The 16,592-nt window shown below is 42.1% G+C and overlaps 1 protein-coding gene across 1 annotated transcript in view; it reads right to left on the bottom strand.

The window, feature by feature from the left end:
* pum3 (pumilio RNA-binding family member 3) overlaps window positions 1–16,592 on the bottom strand; it is a 50,633-nt gene that overhangs the window by 32,546 nt on the left and 1,495 nt on the right. Inside the window, exons 2-7 of the mRNA XM_072590574.1 lie at window positions 12,914–13,036; window positions 6,872–7,069; window positions 5,439–5,574; window positions 1,911–1,986; window positions 1,054–1,147; window positions 892–958 (exon numbers count right to left, since the gene is read on the bottom strand). Of these exons, the coding sequence (XP_072446675.1) occupies window positions 892–958; window positions 1,054–1,147; window positions 1,911–1,986; window positions 5,439–5,574; window positions 6,872–7,069; window positions 12,914–13,013 (671 nt within the window). The 5' untranslated portion in view covers window positions 13,014–13,036. The remainder of the gene's footprint in view (window positions 1–891; window positions 959–1,053; window positions 1,148–1,910; window positions 1,987–5,438; window positions 5,575–6,871; window positions 7,070–12,913; window positions 13,037–16,592) is intronic.

The following is a 16,592-nucleotide window of genomic DNA, read 5'->3' as shown; positions in this document are numbered from 1 at the left end:
GGTCAAAGGCAAGCATTCGGAGTTAGGCCACAGATCAGCCACGATCTCACTGAATGGTGGAACAGGCTGGAGGGGATGAATGGCCTCCTCCTCCTCCTGTTCCTATGTTTATCTTCATTCGTGTTTTTAGTCATCGACTTCCATTAGTTTTGCAGAGATTCCTGACCTTCTATCTGACTTGCCTTTAAAACATTCCAATGGCCCGTTTTGCATTTTAGAGAGAGAGAGAGAGAGAGAGAGAGAGAGAGAGAGAGAGAGAGAGAGAGAGAGAGAGAGAGACCACGAGAGAAAAGAGAGGAGCACACCCACACATGCCAAACATCTCTAGTGTAGGAGGACAGATTGTTAATGCATATCAAAAACTTCCAAGTATTCTGAGTGGCAATATTCTAAAGCAAATAACGTGATGGAGTTAATTGAAGACTAGAAAGAGGTAGAGGGACAAAGACTGAATGTTAAACAATTTGAAATTGAAAACATGAGGCTTCTATGAGTCACTGAAGGGAAACAGTTAAGAACATGAAGTGTGAAGAAAGGAGCAGAGGGCTTGTCCTTAGATGTTTGCTACATCATGGCCTCCACTCAGGAATGTCCAATGTTAACATGATACAATATTTGAAACCCCATGCTCAACAAGAAAATCACAGGTATAGCACTTACATTCTTTCATTCCACAATGCAGCACATACAAGCCAAGCTCAGCAATCTTGTAATCCTAACCCTATTCTCAAATTAGAGGCAGTTTAGGATTTTAGCCCTGACAAAATTTAAGCCACAAGGATATAGCTGTCATGAAGAACAATTTAGCAGATGATTTAGTATGCTATAAATCCAACAAGTTACATAAATACTGTGCATTCCTGCCTTCAGGAATCTAAACGTTCTACTTACCCATACATCAGAAATTTCTTTACAATATGTCTGCCATATTTGGATTTGCTTAAATTAACCAAATGCTCTGTAAATAAAACACAAATCGATGTCACGCAAAAGGAATCATTTAAACAATATCTTTTCTCAATGTAATGAGCAGCTTACAAAGAATTTAGGTACCTTTCAATTCCTCAAAGGCCTCTTGTCTTTGTTTTTCATCTCCAAACTGAACATAACACTGGATAACTCGAGCAGAATCGTGTGCAAAAGCAATCTGGCAAAATGGTAAAATACAATTCACCAGAAATCCAAAATCTGCTGCTTCTTTAACCACAAGGAATTACAAATTTGGTGAGATAAATTCAGGCGACACAATCCCCAGCAACACTTTCAAGAGCATTTTTGTATCAAGTTAATAATCCAATGCTTAAAGACATCTTATTAATCATGCAACTGGGTTTCCTGTGATCGTACTCACAACAAGTCAAATGACACATTGTTTATAAACAGCAGAATAGCAGGTTGGAGCTGTGCTTAATTTGCCCAAAAGGCAGCAAGACAGCCTACAAATCAGAATTTAAATGCAATTTGATGACAAGATTGCCAGATGGAAAACTTCCAATTCCAAGGCAAGGTAATGAGAAGCAGCACGAAGTAACTGCCCATCTGTATTTTTAAATTTCAGCATATGCTAGTGTTAAAGCTAAAATGTGATAGATATGCTCAGAACCTGCACAACGCCCCAGGCACCACTTACAGAGAAACCTTTTCCTCTTAAAAAGGACAAAATGTTACATGATGTGAAAAATAGTGTATTATTCTGTTAATGAAGGGGAAGTAAACTTCACTTTTCATCCTAACTGAAAGAAATGAATAATGTGATTCATAGGTTATTGACTGGAACACTCAAAACACCAATTAAAAAAAAAACATTTTCAATATTGGGGCGACATTGAAATTTGAATTGAAGTCACTTTTTACACACGAAATAGACTTAAAACCAAAAGGTTGAAAACAGAAGTTGGAAATAGCCATACATTTTTAATGTTTCCATGGACCAACTTCTGCAATTCTTTCATCATTTCTGCTCTCTTCTCTTTACTGCACTCTTTCCTGCATTTCAAAAGATACAAATTGTATGAAATGAGGTTATTCTGTAAACAGTAAATTAACTTTAAGGTGATTTAAATGCTTAAAACATTTATTAAAAAAAAACACTATTTTCTCATTATACTTTATAAACATACCACTTTTTAAAAAAAAGTACAATAGTTTGACCATGAAGGTGAATCAGCAAGGAATTTGGACATTTGACATGCGCAAATAGCTAACAGCAAGAAAGTCAAAAACTCAGTACATTCAATGCAATTATTGTTAGCTTAACGAATCACTAAAATAGCTGATGAATGTAGAATTGGCATCCACAGCTGGGCTAATCCAAGAACTGAATGAAGAATCCAATTTAAATGATTAATTTGGAGCAGCCTTCTGATATACCCTCGAAAGCAGTAAAACAATAATTGTTTTGAGTATTACAGAAAAAAAAGGTTCAAACCTTTTCATTTGGCACTCATCACAGCACTGTAAGAATATCAAACTTCAAAGGGAACAACAATTTATACTGTGTGAGATGAGGGTGCAGGTTGCATTTACCTGTGGGATAATAGCTACTCCAATCAGATCATAGCTTGTTGCATACTGAGCAAATTCTTGAACATACCCAACACTGTCACTTCCTGTGCTGAAGAGTGCCCAGTACACACCAGATTACACTGGAATTTAAGGTGTCTCAAAAATCCAGCAACAGGTGAAGTCAGTCACTTGACCCTACTACAGTGCTGTTGCAACAAGACCAGCACTCGTCACACAGGATGCTGCCCCACAGTCAAACAGTCATTCTGCCTGCTACAAAAATAGGAAACATGTACATATTCAGTGCTGGGGTGATGTCAGGTATGTGGGACACACTTCCTAAATGAAGGGCAGATTGTATCAAACAGCTTGTCCTTCAGCTGCTTATAATGAGCAGAGTACTCACCATACAATCAGCCCATTCTTACGAAATTCAGAACATAATGTCCAACCTTTGATATGGAGAACACTTGCTAAACAATCTCAATTGCGTAAACAATTACATTAACAACCATGGGCGGCACGGTGGGACAGTGGTTCAATTCCCGCCTCAGGTGACTCTCTGTGTGGAGTTAGCACATTCTCCCCATGTCTACGTGGGTTTCCTCCGAGTGCTCTGGTTTCCTCCCACAGTCCAAAGATGTGCAGGTCAGGTGAATTGGCCATGCTAAATTGCCCGTAGTGTTAGATGAAGGGGTAAATGTATGGGTGGGTCATGCTTCTGCAGGTTGGTTTGAACTTGTTGGGCCAAAGGGCCTGTTTTCACACTCTAAGTAATTCAAGGGGTTCATTGTGTCACTTCGCTATGTGTGTTGTAAGCTACCCACCTCCATTTACCTCTCCACTGTAGAGGCTTCCTGCCTCTATTCCTGATGGAGGGGTTTTGCCTGAAACGCCGATTTTCCTGCTCCTTGGATGCTACCTGACCTGCTGTGCTTTTCCAGTACCACTCTGATCTAAACTGTGTGTGTTGTAAGTCACATATTCACTTGCATGACCCTGTCCTTTGCAAACACAGAATATGCAAATGAACTTATTCACCTGGAGAAAACCTTGATGGACAACACTGCCTGGTACATTCCCTGCGGCAATGCTTGATGAATCAAAGTCAAACTGCCGGGCTGAATTTAAACAAAAGCTTGGCAGTTAATTGTTCCCACTATATTCTCTATGGCAATGCCTCCATCAATCAGATTCCACCTGCTAACCAATCAGCATTCTGCCCTTTTGAAGCATAATGGCATTCCCTTTGAAATTTGATATTGTGATTCAGTCCTGAAGACTGTAAGCCAAAACTTTTCAACATTATGTTTTTTCAGTTTTTCTCAAGTATTGTACTGTCAAGCAACGAGTTAAAATTAATTTCCCAAAACATATAAATAAATAAGAAATTTACAATGGAAGCACCTGCCCACAAATGCTAAACATTGACTTTTGTTTTAACAGATACTGTAGGTAAGAACCAGTTTTCATTTACTGATTTTATTGATAGTGGATCATCTCCAACTGAAAATCATGTTACCTCATGGTTTCATAGTAACATTTTCCAATATCTATATCTTTTGTTAAAATACACCTATTTTGGGAGAAGCAAGATTAGGAAAGCAATAGTGATAAATTATTCAACAGTCAGGAGAGCAGGCAGGTATTTCTGTAGTGGCACACGATATTCAAGGGTGCTATGTTGCTTCCTTGGTCTCAGGGTCCAGTATGGCACCGATCAACTGCAGACATTCTGAAGCTTGTTATCTGTATTGGTACCAACCACAAGCAAGCAAGCAGGAAACAGACTAATGAGTTGGACTTCATAAGGTCATAATCTCGGAATTGCTTTCAATGCTGTGCGCTTCAGCGTACAGAAATAAGAGAATACAGCAGGTGTACAGTTGCTAGAGAAATAGTGCAGGTGAGAGGGTTTTATATTCCTGAAGCACTGAGATTGGTTCTGGGAAAGTGGGACAAGCACAGTTCAAAGAGTTTGCAGTTAAATAGAGTCAGGATCAAGATCCTTACAGAAAGATTGCTAGTGCTGGGAAAAAAGGGAAGACAAGTAGCAGTAGGATAACAAATAATAGGGTCTGGTGTGAGGATGGAATGAAAGAGAATACAAGAACAATTAAATTGGGTTGTGCACACAAAGACAAAGTATGGTAAAAGAGTTAAGTGAATTCCTGGCAAGAATAGCCTCGTTGGGATATGACAATATGGTGCTAAATGAAACTAGATTCAAAACAGGAAGAGGGCGATCAGGTATCAAATATAGAGGATCTAAATAGATTCTGGACGTGACTGCTAGACTTGCAGGACATCTTATCTATCTGTCATAATAATGCAGTTCCTCCTCTTCTCATAGCCATACATAAGAAATTACATTTAAAATGCCAAAGTAGGCAATTTGATTTAATTGAAATCCATAATAGCTGCTTTTAAGTAACTGCAAGATTTGAGTTGAGTTCGAAGCAATTATTTAATAACCAAGTCTATAAAATTTGGTTCAACCATATTCTATCGATGGAGATCCTAGAATAAAATAACTACATTTCCATTTCTATTCCCATCACATTTAAACAATACTCAAGGTTGGTGTCAGCCAGGAGAATATTGATACTCGAAGATAAAATCACAGCCATAAGGTCGTGTTAGGCAAAGTCATGGTGTGATACAGGAAATGTACAGATCAGAGAACTGGCTGCAGGTAAAATGATCAAGTTTAAAGTAATTTTTTTGGTGGATTGCAAGAAACCTCGATAGTAAAGTAATAGAAACAAGATCAAGGAAAATAAAATACCAAGTATTTCAGATAAGACTAGCACTCAATTTACTTAAATTGGAGGGAGGCTTTATGGATGATTATTAACAGGAATTAAACTAGAAAATCTAATCATCTGACTTAAGGTGAGTATATATCAAGGTAATAACAAACTTTTAAGTACCTTCTTACAGTTTCCCATATATGTTTTGAGCGGACAACTAAATCATAATTGGTTTTCTTGTCCAGTTGTCTGTTTTGCTTTAGTTCTTTCTTCTGCTTTTTGTAATCACCCCATTTAGGTTTCTTCGCTGTTGTGCCTAAAAGACAAAATATTACTAGCTTCACTTCATGCCCAACACACAACATCTGGCATACTTTACATGAACTCAAAATCAAATATAGACTACTACATAGCGATGTCTTTGATATATTCAAGAGACCTTTTGCATCATACAGAAATGGAGGAAAAGCAATGATGTCTGAGCATATATCCCGAAGCATGGAATTAGTTTAAAAAAAGTATAATAAAAATTAAGAAGGTAAGATTCCTAAAATAATTATAAAGTGATTATATTAGATTAGGTTTCTAAAACCTAACAATAAGCAGATAATTTGGTTACATCTACTTAAAACAAAGATTTTACTGTTGGTAAGCATATACCTAAGGGGCACAACAGCAATATAATTTTCTTTGTTCTCCATTTTCGATGTTCTCCACATCGAGGAGAAGGGAACTGTGTTTACGGCCTTGTAAGCAAGAACTATAAGCTCACAGTGAGAGCTGGAGGATTGGTAGATTTGTATTAATTGAAGTTATACATGAAAGAGTGGTGAAGGCAACGTGATTTTTAAAATAAAAATTGCATTGAACTGACAGGTTCATTCCTGTACTTGATAAAATGAAATCTTCAAATCTTTGAAGGTGAGTCCAAATAACAGTGTAACAATAATTGTGGTGAACATAGATGGGTCAAGCTAAAATTTTCACTGGCACTGCTCTCCTACCTGCATTGGAAACAAACACTCAAAAACAAAATCGCGATGTCATCCAAGACCAAGAAGTCATGTATAGACAACTATACCGATTGCTCAGCAGCATATAAGTCAGCATGGCACAGCACATAAGATTGATGGCTGTTGTTCCATTATTTATGTGGCAACATAATTTTCTTCCAATAATTACAAAACATAAAAAGTTTGACAAATTGCATCAGCACTAGTTAAATAAGCAGACGCTTTGGAAACAAATTTGTTGTCAATAATTGGCAAGGTTTTTAAACATTTAAATGTCTGTTCACTCATTTAAATAATTCTTCAACTGTATTTATTGATGAATGTATAAGGGTTTGGAATATTAATCCAAAACAACTTGAAGAAAATATATATATAAAACTTAAAAGCAATAAGTTTATATTCATATGTATATTCATATTATATACAAAATAGACAAAGTTTGAAATGACCCAAAATCCAGTCAATGATTTTCATGCATCCATATTTTATCTATAAATTTTAAAAGATGGATTTATAAAATTTTCTTAAAAAGATCAGCAATTACTTGCATTTTCATTTGCAAAGGAAAGTTCCACTAAAATAAATAAATCAGCTACATACCCTCTTTGTTTCCAGCAAACAGTTTCCGTTTTTTTCCAGTCTGCTGCTTTCCTTTGAACTTTGCAGCATATATTTTTCCAGTACCATGTTTCAGCTTTTTGGGATTATTTGTTTCTGTTCCTTTCTCCTTCTTTTGAGTGATGAACTTTGATTTTCCTTTTCCATCTCCACCATTCAATTTTTTCAGAGTTTCAGAACCTACATAACAAAGTAAGTTAGACATATTCTACAGTAATAAAACATACAAGTCCCATATAAGGCTTTTAAATGCCTTACAGTTTACACAATGAGTAGGTGTGGCTTGTTTGTATAGAATTTCAAGCAAGTGAAAGAGGAGCAATTGTGACAAGAGAAAGCACTAAAGAGATTGCAAGATTACAAAGGGGGGGGGAATGACAGCGTAGTAGTGATATCACTGCACTATAAACCTGGAGAACCATGTTAATGGTCTGGGACATGGGTTCCAATAGAAACTAGAGGAATTTAAATTAAATTAATATAAATCCATAATCTAATGGTGATAATGGAAAATTGTTGCAAAATCTCAACTGGTTCACGAATGACCTTTAAGGAAGTAGATTTGTTGTTCTGACCCAGTTTGGCTTAGATGTGATTCCAGACTTTCAAATACCCTCTGAAATAGTAAGTCTCTCAGTTCAAAAAGGAATTAGGGATGGACAACAAATGCTCCAGTTACCAGCGACATTCACATCCCATTAACTAAACTAAAAAGGTGCTCGACTTAAAGAATGAGAAGGAGGAGGATGGAGCAGCCACATGTGAAACGTAAAAATCAATACTTGGTCGGATTACCTTTAGGGTCCTGTGTAGATTTTCTTTTTGAAAAAGTGCACAATTCCAGATTTCAAATGAAACGCAACTTGTGAAAAATCAAATGTTAATTTGAAGCTGAGCTTTGATATACATGAACTATTCTGTACAAATATTTTAATTCAAAAATAATTCCTAATTTCTCTTAAAATAATGTATTTCGTGATCTGTTCAGTTGCAAGCACAAAGCTTTTGTATTTGTAAAATAGTTACTTGAAAGTTTGTCAGAATTTGATTTCATTTCTTAATAAAATCTAACATTAGAAGTGGAATTACGTTTAAATATTTTGTTATTTTTAAATGCCAAAAATCTACTTCACAGAATCCCCACAGTAGGGAAACAGACCATTTGACCCAACAAGTCCACACCGACTCTCTGATGAGTGACCCACCCAGATCCATTCCCCATTACTCTACATTTACCCCTGACTAATACATTTCACCTACACATCCCTGAACACTATGGGGTAATTTATCATGGCCAATCCATCTGACCTCCACATCTTTGGACTGTGGGAGGAAACCGGAGGAAACCCACACAGACATGGGGAGAATGTGCAAGCTCCACACAGACACTTGCCCAAGGGCGGAATCAAACCTGGGTCCCTGGTTATGTGAGGCAGCAGTGCTAACCACCGAGCCACTGTGCCTGCTGAAATCTACTGAAATAACTAATTGACCTTCGATTGCAACCAAGAATAAAATGTGACAAAATCCATTTCTGCATCTTTGACTAAATAGATGACACAGATTGGTAACAACTAAACTGGTGAAATTGGCTGAAAGATTAATTTTGTAACTATTTCACAAATCACATAGAAAGGCCTATTCTTCACTTGCACTGGAAACATAACTAATTCTAAGACTAACGTGTGTATAAATAAAAGTACTAAACTTGTATTGTTCTGATTAGTCATGTTATTGAATTAGCAGTACGCTGACCCACACTTGCCACTGGCCTCAAAGCAAGCCATTCACACAGAGTCATGATCTCTGCGGCACAGCCCTCATGGAATCATTAAATCCCTGCAGTGTGGAAGCAGGCCATTCGGCACACTGAATCCACGCCAACCCTCTGAGGAGCATCCCACCCAGACTCACCCCATCCCAGTAGCCCTGTACCTTCCATGGCCAATCCACTTCCCCTGCACATCTTTGGACAGTGGGATGAAACCAGAAAACTTGGAAGAAACCCACACCGACAGTTACCCAAGAGTGGAATTGAACCTGGGTCCCTGTTACTGTGAGGCAGCAGTGCTAATCACTGAGCCACCATGCTGTCCCTGAGTGACTGAAATGTGGTGCAAAGTCGAGGAGACCTCTAGCAGTGATAGCAAACAGGGTAAACAGCCAATCAAATTGAAATATTTCCAATGACAGCAAAGCAGAAACAGTAAAATAGAACTATGAATCCCTTCACTTTTAATTTAAAATTACAGATAGAGTCATAGAGATGTACAGCATGGAAACAGACCCTTCGGTCCAACCCATCCATGCCGACCAGATATCCCAACCCAATCTAGTCCCACCTGCCAGCACCAGGCCCATATCCCTCCAAACCCTTCCTATTCATATACCCATCCAAATGCCTCTTAAATGTTGCAATTGTACCATCCTCCACCACATCCTCTTGCAGCTCATTCCATACACGTACCACCCTCTGTGTGAAAAAATTGCCCCTTAGGTCTCTTTTATATCTTTCCCCTCTCACCCTAAACCTATGCCTTCTAGTTCTGGACTCCCCGACCCCAGGGAAAAGACTTTGTCTATTTATCCTATCCATGCCCCTCATAATTTTGTAAACCTCTATAAGGTCACCCCGCAGCCTCCGACGCTCCAGGGAAAACAGCCCCAGCCTGTTCAGCCTCTCCCTGTAGCTCAGATCCTCCAAACCCGGCAACATCCTTGCATCACAAACGAAGTTGCATCAAGACACTATTCAAAAAGGGACACAACACACTGCAGCACACCAGAACTGCAAAAAGACGAAGAAGAACACCTCTACAATGTATTCACCAAAAACGGATACTCGCGCAATTTCATCAACAGATGCCTAAGGGAAAGACAACAGAACGAGGACATGCCACAACCCAAAGGACTAGCCACACTACCATACAGCAAGAGCATTTCCGAACTGACAGCCAGACTACTGCGACCACTAGGACTCATAACAGCACACAAACCAACAGCCACTCTCAGACAACAACTCACCAGATCGAAGGACCCGATACCCAGCATGAGCAAAACCAATGTAGTGTACAAAATCCCATGCAAGGACTGCACAAAACACTACATAGGACAAACAGGAAGACAGCTAACGATCCGCATCCATGAACACCAACTAGCCACGAAACGACACGACCAGCTATCCTTAGTAGCCACACACGCAGATGACAAGCAACATGAATTCGACTGGGACAACACTACCATTATACGGCAAGCCAAACAGAGAACAGCCAGGGAATTCCTAGAGGCATGGCACTCAGCCACAGACTCTATCAACAAACACATCGACCTGGACCCAATATACCGACCACTGCAGCGGACAGCTGGAACTGACAACTGGAAGCGGCAGATTCAAACCACTATAAATGCCGGAGGAAAGATCACAGAAGCGCTTCACAGGAGGCTCCCAAGCACTGAGTATGTCACCTAGACAGGGGACGAAACGTCTGCAACACAAATTCCCAGCTCGGCGAACAGAACCACAACAACGAGCACCCAAGCTACAAATCTTCTCCCAAACTTTGAACTTCTCAGCCCATTGGCCCATCTGGTCCAGATCCTGTTGTAATCTGAGGTAACCCTCTTCGCTGTCCACTACACCTCCAATTTTAGTGTCATCTGTAAACTTACTAACTGTACCTCTTATGCTCGCATCCAAATCATTTATGTAAATGACAAAAAGTAGTGGACCCAGCACCGATCCTTGTGGCACTCCACTGGTCACAGGCCTCCAGTCTGAAAAACAACCCCCCCCCCCCCACCCCCCGCCCCGCCCCCACCCCCCGCCCCGCCCCCCCCGCCCCCCCCACCCCCCCCACCCCCCCCCACCCCCCGCCCGCCCCCCCCCCACCCCCCGCCCGCCCCCCCCCCCGCCCCCCGCCCCCCCCCCACCCCCCGCCCCCCCCCCCCCCCCCCGCCCCCCGCCCCCCCCCCCACCCCCCCGCCCCCCCCCACCCCCCCCCGCCCCCCCCCACCCCCCCCCGCCCCCCCCCCACCCCCCGCCCCCCCCCCACCCCCCCGCCCCCCCCCCCCCCACCCCCCCGCCCCCCCCCCCCCCCCCCACCCCCCCCCCCCCCCCCCCCGCCCGCCCCCCCCACCCCCCGCCCGCCCCCCCCCCGCCCCCCCCCCCACCCCCCGCCCCCCCCCCACCCCCCGCCCCCCCCCCCACCCCCCGCCCCCCCCCCCCCCCCCCCGCCCCCCGCCCCCCCCCCCACCCCCCCCCCCCCCCCCCCCCACCACCCTCTGTCTTCTACCTTTGAGCCAGTTCTGTATCCAAATGGCTAGTTCTCCCTGTATTCCATGAGATCTAACCTTGCTAATCAGTCTCCCATGGGGAACCTTGTTGAACGCCTTACTGAAGTTCATATAGATCACATCTACTGCTCTACCCTCATCAATCCTCTTTGTTACTTCTTCAAAAACCTCAATCAAGTTTGTGAGACATGATTTCCCACGCACAAAGCCATGTTGACTATCCCTAATCAGTCCTTGCCTTTCCTAATACATGTACATCCTGTCCCTCAGGATTCCCTCCAACAACTTGCCCACCACCGAGGTCAGGCTCACTGGTCTATAGTTCCCTGGCTTGTCTTTACTGCCCTTCTTAAACAGTGGTACCACGTTTGCCAACCTCCAGTCTTCCGGCACTTCCTCTGTGACTATCGATGATACAAATATCTCAGCAAGAGGCCCAGCAATCACTTCTCTAGCTTCCCACAGAGTTCTCGGGTACACCTGATCAGGTCCTGGGGATTTATCCATTTTTACCCGTTTCAAGACATCCAGCACTTCCTCCTCTGTAACCTGGGCATTTTGCAAGATGTCACTATCTATTTCCCTAAAGTCTATATCTTCCATATCCTTTCCCACAGTAAATACTGACGCAAAATATTCATTTAGTATCTCCCCCATTTTCTGTGGCTCCACACAAAGGCCGCCTTGCTGATGTTTGAGGGGCCTTATTCTCTCCCTAGTTACCCTTTTGTCCTTAATATATTTGTAAAAACCCTTTGGATTCTCCTTAATTCCAAACTATATTGTCTTCACTACCACAACCTAAAAACAGGTTTTTAACCCTTATTTTAAACATTTGAAATTTCATTGGAATGAACACAAAACAGACCAAAAGGATTATTTACTTTGTGTGATTTTAGTAGCTCAGTGATTAGGCTTGTACTGGACTAATTGGGAGAGTTAAAAAAAAAATTGCAACCTAAAAATGAGACAGCATGAAGCAATGAGCGGAAATGCAGGCGTGATGCCTTTGAATATACCAGTTCATCACCCACATCATTGTTTAAAGAAATAGACCACACAGACTGCAAAGGATGGAGATTGTTTATGGCATTGGTTATGCTAATGAAGGCAACGGAGTTTGTGGAAGCAACATTTTTGGTGTGTGAAAGCGAGTTGTGGAGATAATGAGCATTGGTTTAAAAAAAAATTAAAGATTTTAGAATTGGAATTGAGATAGTTAATTAAAAGGGGAACAAAACAATACTGAGCTTTAGAAATAGCTATTAGAGCTGAAAATGTGTCGCTGGAAAAGCGCAGCAGGTCAGGCAGCATCCAAGGAACAGGAGAATCGACGTTTCGGGCATAAGCCCTTCCTCGGATGCTACCTGACCTGCTGCGCTTTTCCAGCAACACAGTTTCAGCTCTGATCTCCAGCGTCTGCAGTCCTCACTTTCTCCTCCAAATAGCTATTAGACTCTTGTCTATGCCAACAGGATCAACACATCTATTGTCTCTGCCTGTAAACTTTGTCAAGTCAATCACCTTTACTTTAGTAGCAGTGAATACAACCACCTGGACTACACTCATAAGAAAATCTTCACACTGCTGTGCAGCAAACTCACTTTCGAGACAAGCGAATAAACTGACCCTATTATGTATGTCAAAAGGCAGGAGGAAGGAAACTTGAATTACATTTCGGGTTTAAAACTAGTGGAAGGTTGTTATATTCCAGAGATCAAGGGGTCTTACCTGATGATTTTTTTTTATTTTCACTGAACTTTTTAAATTTGCCCTTTCCGTGTGGTGCATTTTTCTCTTTCCCAGATGATTTTTTACCTTCAACAACCATGTTCACACACCAGCTGAAGAAACCTACAAGAAATAGAACAGTCGCATCTATGATCCATCATGTGAAATGGCAGTGCTTTGCAATGACACTAAGGCTTTTTATAAAAGCATGGATTTTGAGCAGAGGCATAAACTACATAAAGATATTACATTTCATGTCTTCAACAGAGACAACTGAAAACTTAGCATTTGACCTCAGAGAGATTACTTGTTCCAAATTAACTTTGATGTCATATAAAAAGTAAGACTTTGCCAATAAAAGGAATTAAATCACTTAAACCAAATTTCTAGATTGCTGTTTCTTGAAGCTTGAAAGAAAGAATGACAAACAGGTAATCTGATCACAATTCTATCCCTTCAGCTACAAACATGTGCTTCTTTGATCTGAATGCCTCTGAAAGTAAACTGTTGAGTTCTTAATCAAAAAAAAACATAAGTGAAACAAAAGCATTTCAAATTCATTGCTTAGCTAGGTTAACCAATTTAGATCAGATCTAAATTCTGCAGTGCTGTCACAGACTGTTGTGAATGGTGGTGGACAGCTTACTGAGGGAGGACCCTCCACAAACAGCCCATCCTCAATCATGGGGGGCCCAGCACATCAGTGTAGTAGACAAGGCTGACCCATCTGTAACAGTCTTCAGCCAGAAGTGTCAAGTGGACGATCCATCTCAGCATCAAAACAAGATGGTTGAGACTGGAAGAGGCCAGTCATCTCAGCTCTAGGACATCACTACAGGAGTCCCTCAGTGTACTGCCTGAGGGCCAACCGTCATCAGCTTTCTCAATGACTTTCCTTCCAACATAAAGTCAGAAGTGGGAATGTTCTCTGATGAAAGCACCATGCGCAATAACTCAGAAACTGAGGCAGTCCATGCCCAAATGCAACAAGACCTTGACAATAGCCAGGTTTGAGATGACAAATGACATACATACCACACAAGTACCAATCAATGGCGATCCCCAACAAGACATTCCATAGCATCATCATTCATTGAATCACCTATTATCAACATCTTGGTGGTTATTACTGACCAGTAACTGAATTAAACTAGCCAAATAAATACAATGAGTACAACAGCAGGTTAGAAATTAGCAACCCTGGAGCTTGTCTCTCTTCTCCTGACACACCAAAGCCTGTCTACAATTTACAAGGCACAAGTCAGGAGTGTGAATGAATACTCCCCACTGGATGGGTACAGCTCCAACACTCAGGAGTATAGATAAAGGTGCCTGCTTGATTGAGATCAGTGCCACAAACATTTGTTCCCTCCACTATCAATGTACAGGAGCAGCAGTGCTTTCTATCTAGAAGGTGCACTGGAGAATTTCACCAAAGGCTCCCCAGGCAGCACTCTCCAAGTCCACGCGCCTACTTTCATCTGAAAGGCAAGGGCATCGGATACATGGGAACACCACCACCTTCAAGTTCCTTGTCAAGCCACTCAGCATCCTGATTTGGAAATGTATCACTGTCACTGGGTCAACACTGAGAATTCCCTCCCCAAGGGAGATTGTGGGCCTACACACAGTGAATGGATTGTAGCGGTTCAAGAAGGCAACTCACCACCGATTTCAGAAGAACAACTCAGGATGGGCAATAAATACTGGCCCAGGCAACGACACCTACATCCAACTAGGGAATAAATAAAAATTGCTGGAAAAACACAGCAGGTTTTCAAGTTTGCAGCAACCGTGAAGTGTGAGAGTTAACATTTACGGCCTCTTCTTCAGAACTGGAAGACACAATCTCCACAGGTGCTGTCAGTGAGTTTTTTGACAACTTTTGTTTCTGTTAGTGAATTACAAAGATTCACCACCCTTTGAAAGAAGTCCTGAGGGACAGGATGTACAAGTACTTGGAAAGGCAAGGATGATTAGGGATAGTCAACATGGCTTCTTTGTGCGTGGGAAATCATATCTCTCAAATTTGATTGAATTTCTTTGAGGAAGTAACAAAGAGGATTGATGAGGGCAGAGCAGTAGATGTGATCTATATGGATTTCATTAAGGCGTTCGACAAGGCTCTTTATGGGAGACTGATTAGCAAGGTTAGATCTCATGGAGTACAGGGAGAACTAGCCATTTGGATACAGAACTGGCTCAAAGGTAGAAGACAGAGGGTGGTGGTGGAGGATTGTTTTTTAGATTGGAGGCCTGCAGGAACAAGGATCGGTGCTGGGTCCTCTACTTTTTGTCATTTACATAAATGATTTGGATGCGAGCATAAGAGGTACAGTTAGTAAGTTTGCGGATGACACTAAAATTGGAGGTGCAGTGGACAGCGAAGAGGGTTACCTCAGATTACAACAGGATCTGGGTCAGATGGGCTAATGGGCTGAGAAGTGGCAGATGGCATTTAATTCAGATAAGTGTGAGGTGCTGCATTTTGGGAAAGCAAATATTAGCAGGACTTATACACTTAATGGTAAGGTACTAGGGAGTGTTGTTGAACAAACAGACCTTGGAGTGTAGGTTCATAGCTCCTTGAAAGTGGAGTCGCAGGTAGATAGGATAGTGAAGAAGGTGTTTGTTATGCTTTCCTTTATTGGTCAGAGTATTGAGTACAGGAGTTGGGAGGTCATGTTGCGGCTGCACAGGACATTGGTTAGGCCACTGTTGGAATATTGCGTGCATTTCTGGTCTCCTTCCTATCGGAACAATGTTATGAATCTTGAAAGGGTTCAGAAAAGATTTACAAGGAAGTTGCCAGGGTTGGACGAATTGAGCTACTGGGAGAGGCTGAACAGGCTGGGGCTGTTTTCCCTGGAGCATCGGAGGCTGAGGGGTGACCTTATAGAGGTTTACAAAATTATGAGGGGCATGAATAGGGTAAATAGACAAAGTCTTTTCCTTGGGGTCAGGGAGTCCAGAACTTGAGGGCATACGTTTAGGGTGAGAGGGGAAAGATATAAAAGAGACCGAAGGGGCAACTTTTTTCACACAGAGGGTGGTACATGTATGGAATGAGCTGCCAGAGGATGTGGTGCAGGTTGGTACAATTACAACATTTAAGAGGCATTTGGATGGGTATATGAATAGGAACGGTTTGGAGGGATATGGGCCGGGTGCTGGCAGGTGGGACTAGATTGAGTTGGGATATCTGGTCAGCATGGACGGGTTGGACCGAAGGGTCTGTTTCCATGTTGTACATCACTATGACCCTAAGTCATTTCTCCTCATCTCTGTTTAAAATCTATTGCTCCAGATCAGAAAACTGTGATTCCCCGCTTTAGAATCTAGTTTGGGATTGAACACATGTAAGGAGCTCAATCTAATTCATAAAAACTGAACAAAAAGAGAAACAAACTCCGTGGATGGGAAAACTAAAGAGAACATTCATTCTGAACATTGAGCAAAGCTGCTGGGTTCGAGCAGGGCTCCTAATGTCACCCAGCGGCTAGAAAACACCCAAAACACAATCCCCACCCACCCCCCGACCCTTCAACACCACCCCCCCACCCCCCAGACCCAGACCCTTCAACACCACCCCCCCACCCCCCAGACCCAGACCCTTCAACACCACCCCCCCACCCCCCAGACCCAGACCCTTCAACACCACCCCCCCACCCCCCAGACC

This window comes from Chiloscyllium punctatum, chromosome 2 (assembly GCF_047496795.1).
Source record: "Chiloscyllium punctatum isolate Juve2018m chromosome 2, sChiPun1.3, whole genome shotgun sequence".
Lineage (NCBI taxonomy): Eukaryota > Metazoa > Chordata > Chondrichthyes > Orectolobiformes > Hemiscylliidae > Chiloscyllium > Chiloscyllium punctatum.
Note: the sequence above shows the minus strand (reverse complement) of the source record. Positions and strands in the feature narration are given on the sequence as shown.